At 44.7% G+C, this 7,591-nt stretch overlaps 1 protein-coding gene across 1 annotated transcript; it reads right to left on the bottom strand.

The window, feature by feature from the left end:
- Positions 1-1,741: 1,741 nt before the first annotated feature.
- LOC137358262 (probable G-protein coupled receptor 139) lies at positions 1,742-2,635 on the bottom strand. The gene has a single exon (XM_068024166.1). It carries the CDS (start codon positions 2,633-2,635, stop codon positions 1,742-1,744), a length of 894 nt encoding a protein of 297 aa, XP_067880267.1.
- Positions 2,636-7,591: the final 4,956 nt, after the last annotated feature.

Genomic DNA, 7,591 nt, shown 5'->3' with positions numbered 1-7,591 from the left:
TACACGAGTGCGCTGACAACTGCTCTGTGCACTAGGACTTTATTTGACTTGCAAGGCCTTTGCTGTCAAACACCCCCGGCCATAGTTTCGAGAAGGCTGAGCTGGCGCAGCTGATCTGGTGTTTGATCTCCTCATCAATGGTGGCCTTTTGAGAAAGATAATGGGAAGTGCTCAACATTTTCCAAAGTCTCTCCTTCAAGTTAGATGGGAGGTGGATTATTTGGCCGACCAGGTGTCGGTAAAAAAAAATCAGGTTTGTTTTGGTAAATTTCAAGGATAGGCCAAACCTCCTGCATACAGAATTGAAGAGATCAAACGCAGCTTGAAAATCTGGTGCAGTGTGGGCAACGACACTGCAGTCATCCACAAACTGTGGATCTGCATGCCTATGGTGGTCACTTTTTAGTTTAAGCACGGAGGTGAGTCAGGTTAAAGATTTTGCCATCTCGGTGGTATTTACTACTCACACTAGAGGGCAGCTGATCTTTGTTGAGGTGAATAGCCACAGTCAAGAAGATTGCAAATAGTATGGGGACTATGACAGTACATCGCTGGCACCCAGTCCTTGGATTTGCCTGGCAACAAAGACCATGTTGGAGGTTCCTCTGGAAAGTCGAGAGTAACATTTTGGCTCTGGGAAGATTTCCTCCATCACAGGAAGTAGATGATTCAGGCGAATGAGTGTCAGGATTTCCCCTGCTGTGCACAAGAGGGAAATACTGCAAACTTTCCACTGCATGATTTCTATCCCTTCTTGAAGATAGTTGCAATATCACATTCCTGAAGTTGTAGGGAGTTATTGTCCTCCCAAATCCGTAAGATGAGTGCATGGAGCTTTGAGGTGATCAACAACCCACCGGCTTTGAGTACACAGCTGTAATAACATCGAAGAGGCAAAACACTGAGCCAGGCATTATGGATTCAGGGTCATTGGCTCAGGGCTTAGATGTTTAGGGTCACTAGCCAAGGGCATCGAGTGTTACACGCATTGTGGTTGAGGGTCACTGATCCAGATCATTGAAGTTTAGTCTCACTGACGAAGGGCATTGAGTTTTCACGATTACTGATCCAGGCTTTGTGGTTCAGGGTCAATGATCCAGAGCATTGAAGCTCATTGTAACTGACACGGGATAGTGTGGCCTCAGGGTCACTGACCCAGGGCACTGTACCTTCAGAATCACTGACCCAGGCCACTGTACCGTCAGAATCATTGACCCAGGCCATCGGGGGTTCAAGGACACTGAGCTAGACATTATCGCGTCAGAGTCACTGACCTAGGGCTTAGTTTCAGGATCACTGACCGAGGCATTGTTGGCAGAGAGTCACTGACCCATGCATTACAAGTTCAGCGTCACTGCTCCAGGCATTATAGGTTCAGGGTCATTGACCCAGGGCCTTGTTGGCGCAGGGTCATTGACCCAGGGCTTTACAGATTCAGCGTCACTGACTCAGACGTTGCAGGTGCTAGGTCACTGACCCAGAGCCTTGTTGGTGCAGGGTCATTGATCAGGGAAGTGAGCGTTGAGGTTTAATGCCACAGGACATTCTGGTTTCGAGGCTACATTCTCAGGATATTCAGGTTCAGGGTCTATGACCCAGGGCATTGAGTATTCTGGATCTTTGACTGGTGTGTTAGTATGTGTATCAATATTAATGTAAATCAATGGGCCCACAGGAAAGGACTCTTTCTCAGTATATAATGTCGGAATGAGTTCTGATGTTGAACGATTTTCAATTCTTCTCACATTTTAATGACTTTAACAATTAGTTTGAAGGGATACTTGACCACATCCTTCATCTGCTCCCTGATCTTAGTTTGCGTCACGGCATAAATAAAAGTATTTGTGCAGCAACTCAGCTGTTGTAGCATGAACCCCAGTTGGTTTAATGTATCAGGTGGCGATATCGTATCATACCCAAAAACAAACATTTGGTACCATATTGAATGCAATGCAAACACTGCCCATAACAATATGAAATTCCACGAGATAACAAACAATAAAATAATGGATTTCCTTCGACTCTCCATCTCTGGGTCTTTGGGACGGTCCCCAATGCTTTTCCCCCGGAGTCTCCTGCGAGCTCTGCTACTCACTAAAATGTTCCTGACAGTGAAAACATTGAGCAGCAGAATCAAAATAAATGGGAGAGCGGGGTTTAGAAGATGATGAATGGCTATCACTATTAACCAGAAGAAAGATCTCATAACAACAATTGGCATAAAACAAAACCAGGGGAAATTGATAAATGGATAGTAATTTTTGAACACAAAATACCAGAAAATGTTGCTTAAACAACACAGTACAATCACTGTTCCCAGAACCACAGCCGCTATTCTCTCAGTACAATATTTTCTCTTCAGTTTCTGGCAAGAAATGGCTACAAAACGATCAAAGGTGAAAGTGACAGTGGCCCAGACAGAACAGTCAGTAATGGCATAAAGCAAGACGGCGTGGATATTACACACACGGATGTAATTCATGAAACGAAAATGTTCCCGATAAACAATTGGAATGTGCCTTAATATCAGGTCGAGGAAAACAACCAGTAAATCCATCACTGCCATGGTCACCAGGTAGCGAGTGACACATTTGGAAAGACCACACTTTCCTCGATACAGGATCACAATCGTCATCAAGTTAGCTGTGAGGATGGGAAATAAAAAGAGAAGTTATACATCAGGCTGGGAACCAGCTTTAGGCAAATGTTTTATTCTACCCATTGATGTATTGAAATGATTATATCTGGAAGAACACAGGGGAAGGTCAGGGATCTGGTGGACGGCAGGAGAAGTTAAATGGCAAACGAATGATACTGAAATTGTTGAACTTACTGTTGATCATAATCCTCCCGTCCACCTTTGGCTGCGTGTCCGACAAATTGTGACATCTCCATGTACTCCCAGTTCTAACGCAGGGTCATCAACCAGAAACATTAACTCTATTTGTATCTCCACAGATGCGGCTGGACCTGTTGATTGTTTCCTGCATTTTCTGGATTTATTTCAGATTTGCAGATAACACAGCACTTAGCTCTCGTATAAAAAGACTGACAGAGAGATTCTCTGACACGTGACAGTCAGCATGGTTTCAAAAGAGTATTTTGCACGCCTGGTGCCTGGATCAAGGATGTACAGAAAGCATGCAGTACTTTCTACAAGGGGAAGGGAATGAGGCAGATGTAATGATACACTTTGGTGCCAATGAGACTGAGAGAGCAGGTATTGAAGTCCTAGGTCAGGAACTAGTTTGGAAGTGAAAGAGGAGGACCTCGAAGGCAAACATCACTGGCTTACTCCCAGTCCCACATATTAGTGAGAGTAGAAGTAGAAGTTTAGGTGTATCAATGCGAAGCTTGACGATGGTGCAGGAGGGAAGGCTTCAAACTCTCAGGTAATTAGGACCAGTAATGAGGCAGGAGTGGTGCAGTGGTTAGCACCGCAGCCTCACAGCTCCAGCGACCCGGGTTCAATTCTGGGTACTGCCTGTGTGGAGTTTGCAAGTTCTCCCAGTGTCTGCGTGGGTATCCTCCGGGTGCTCCGGTTTCCTCCAACATGCCAAAGATTTGCAGGTTAACAGGTAAATTGGCCATTATAAATTGTCCCTAGTATAGGTAGGTGGTAGGGAAATATAGGGACAGGTGGGGATGTGGTACGAATATGGAATTTGTGTAGGATTAGTATAAATGGGTGGTTGATGGTCGGCACAGACTCGGTGGGCGGTAGGGCCTGTTTCAGTGCTGTATCTCTTTAAAAAAAAAAGGAGGCACCTAATCACAAGGGACAGGTTGCACCTCAACTGGAGTGGACCAACATCCTCGTGAGGAGATTCATTCATGTGATTGGGGACTGTTTAGACTAAATTGGCAGGGGATGGGCACTAACATGTAGACGGAGAAAGGAGGAATAAGGTGCATATTGTGAGACTGTTGGACAGTAATATAGAAGGAAATGCTCCCGTCTTCGATGGGATTGGACTAAGAAGGACTATGAGGAATGTGAATCCAGGATTACAATGTAAGTTTGTAAACGCCAGACGTGTGGTAAATAAGGTTGGTCAATTACAAGCACAAAAAGCAGTTCGGGAATAGGACTGTGTGGCAAAAATGGAAACATAATTTAGAAATGGTGAGCACCAGGCGCTTAATATGCAAGGATATAAAGTGTTCGAAAAAGTTAGGGAAGGAGTGAAAGAGAGGTGGGGAGGCAGCAGTGATTAGGGGAGACATTGCAGTTTTGGAAAAGGAGGTTGTACTTGAGGGAGAAAGGACAGGCTTTATTTGGTTAGAATTAAGAAGCCACAAGTGTATGACCACACAAATAATGATACTCGATAGACGTCTAAATAGTGAGATTGAGATAGGATTAAATTTGCAGGAAAATCACAGAGATGCGCAAAAATTATAGATGGTGATATTGGGGGACTCAACTATCTATTAGGATAATTCGAGAGTGAAGGGTAAGGAGGTGGAGGAATTCCTGAAATGCGTTCAGGAGAGGTCCCTCGATTAGTATGTTCTCCACCCAACTAGAAAGGAGGCAGTGTTAGATCTGGTGCTGCATAATGAGTGGGACAAGTGGACCAAGTGTCTTTGGGGGAGAACTTGGGTGAGAGTGATTATCACATGCAAGGATTTTGACCATTAATGCAGAAGCGCCGTGAACGAATTAAGGTAGAACGTCTGGAGTGGAAGAGGACAACGTTCAGTGAGATGAAAGGGATCTGACCAGGCTCAAATGGAACCAAAAACTAACAGGCAGACAAAGTGTTGTCTTTAACCAAGAGCGGCTTCAGCTACAATCTAGGCACATTCAAATAAGGCCAAGACGTTAGGAGACCAGCAACAAGGCTCCTGAAATGACGCGGGTGATAGAGATTATGATGAAACAATGAGTGAGAAGCAGGCCAAATACAATCAATTCAGAGGGAAGATGACGAGGAAGGTCAGACTGTCAAACAGGGAATGTGAGAATAGAAAAGCAGAACAATCTTCTACCGGCGTGTAAATGGAGAGTTGGTAGTAAGAGGTGGATTGGAGTGCTTAAGGACAGGGAGACTAATATCTGCGTAGAGGCGCAGGGCCAGGCTAATTTACATAATGAGTACTTTGTATCAGTTTTCACTGAGGAAGTGGCATCTGACAAAACATCTGTCGAAGTAGAGAGGGTAGAGGCGTTGGATTGGGTCAAAATTAGGAGGTGGGAGGACTAAAACGGCAGTCTATGCATATGGTAGATACGTCACCTTGGCTGGATGGCTTGCATCCAAGGTTGAAAAAGGAACTGGAGATGCAGGGAGCAGAAAGGCGTGCCATAACCATCCAATCTTCCTGGATGTGGAGGAGGTACCTGGTGATTGGAGATTGGAAAATGTGACTATCTTATTCCAGAAAAGGTGTAGCGACAGTCACAGCAACTACAGGCCAGTTAGGTTTAACGTTAGTGGTAAGTAAGTTATTGGAAACAATTATAAGGGAAGTAATCAACAGACAGTTGGAGATGATAGCCAGCGAGGATTTGTAAAAGACAGATGATGCTTGACTGACTTCAATGAATTTCTGTTGAAATACGAGAGAAGATTGATGAAGGGAATGTGGTTGATGTTGTTTTTATGGATTTTAAGGAAGCTTTTGAGAAGGTGCCATATGAAAGGCTGGTTCACAAAATTAAGGTTGTTGGAATAGGAGGCTCACTATCATGTTGGATACAAATGTGACTCAAGAACAGGATAAAAGTGAGTTGTAGTAAAACGTTTCTGCTCAGACTGAAGGATGGTACACAGCGATGTTCCCCAAGGTCAGTGCGAGGAAAACTGTTTGTTTTTACTTTATATCAATGCCTTGGATCTTGGAATACAAAGTAGAATCTCAAAATTTGCCGATGACATCCAACGTAGAGGGATGGTGAACAGTGAGGATGATTTGAACAGCCTGCAACAGGGCATAGATTGGCTAGCAGAATGAGCAGACAGGTGGTGGGTGGAATTTAATACTGACAAGTGTGAGCATTTGCCGGAAAGAATAGGGAGATATATTTAATAGCAGAGTTCCAAAGAGTGTGCAGGAACAGAGGGACATGGCTTCGCATGTACCATGATCTTTGAAAGAGGACATAAAGATTGAAAGAGAGGTCAGTAAAGTATACGGGATCATGAACTACATAAGTATGGCACTGATTACAAAAGGAAGGTATTCAGAAACTTTATAAAATCGATGGATAGGCCCCAACTGAAGTATTGCTTCCAGTTCTGGTCATCGCATTTCAGGAATGATGTGAGGGTTTTTTGGAGGGTGCAAACGAGATTTAACAGAATGTTTCTCGAGGTGAGGGAATTTTAATTGCAAGGGTAGGTTGTAAAAGCTGGGATAGTTCTCAGAACAAAAGAGTTTGAAGAGAGATTTAATAGCGGTATACAAGATTATGGAAGGCTTAGATAAGGGAAAACTGTTCCCAATAACTAATGGTGCAAGGACTCGGTGACACAAGTTGAACGTTTTGGCCTAAGATACAGGGGGAATCCAGTGAAGATGTATTGAAACAGTTGGATGTAATGACCTGGAAGTTGAAGTTTACTAGGGTGGTAGAAGCAGAGATGATCAATGACTTTAAAAGGAAATACGATGACCACTTGAATAAAATAAACTTGCAGAGCTACAGGGATCAAGTTGGTGGTGCTGGAACTGACTGGAAACATTCGTGGATTGCCGGCATTGGCTCTATGGGCCGAATGGCCTCGCTGTGCCAACTGGAACAAGTGAGGATGTAACCATCACCCCTTGACATTCAATGGCATTCCGATCGCTGTATCCCCCATTATCAACATCCTGGGTGTTAACATTGAGCAGAAACTGAACTGGAATAGCCATATAAACACCGTGGCTACAAGGGCAGGTCAGAGGCCAGGAATCCTGCAACGAGTAACTCACCTCCTGACTCTCCAAAGCCTATCCACCATCTACAAGGTACATGTCAGAAGTGTGAATAAGCACATTCCACTTGCCTGCATGGGTGCAGCTCCAACAACACTCAAGAAGCTCGACACAGTGGCGCAGTGGTTAGCACTGCAGCCTCACAGCTCCAGGGACCCGGGTTCGATTCTGGGTACTGCCTGTGTGGAGTTTGCAAGTTCTCCCTGTGTCTGCGTGGGTTTCCTCCGGGTGCTCCGGTTTCCTCCCACAAGCCAAAAGACTTGCAGGTTGGTAGGTGAATTGACCATTATAAATTGTCACTAGTATAGCTAGGTGGTAGGGAAATAGAGGGACAGGTGGGGATGTTTGGTAGGAATATGGGATTAGTGTAGGATTAGTATAAATGGGTGGTTGATGGTCGGCACGGCCTCGGTGGGCCGAAGGGCCTGTTTCAGTGCTGTATCTCTAATCAAAAAAAAACACCCAGGGCAAAGAAGCCCACTTGATTGGCACCCCATTGACAAAACATTCCATTGACAAAACATTCACTCCCTCCATCACCGACGCACAGTGGCAGCAGTATGTACCATCTATAAGATGCACGACTGCAATGCACCGAGGCTTCTTAGACAGCGACCTTTACCAACTGTAAGGACAAGAGCAGCAAATGCATGGGAACACCACC

Source organism: Heterodontus francisci, chromosome 49 (assembly GCF_036365525.1).
Source record: "Heterodontus francisci isolate sHetFra1 chromosome 49, sHetFra1.hap1, whole genome shotgun sequence".
NCBI lineage: Eukaryota > Metazoa > Chordata > Chondrichthyes > Heterodontiformes > Heterodontidae > Heterodontus > Heterodontus francisci.
Note: the sequence above shows the minus strand (reverse complement) of the source record. Positions and strands in the feature narration are given on the sequence as shown.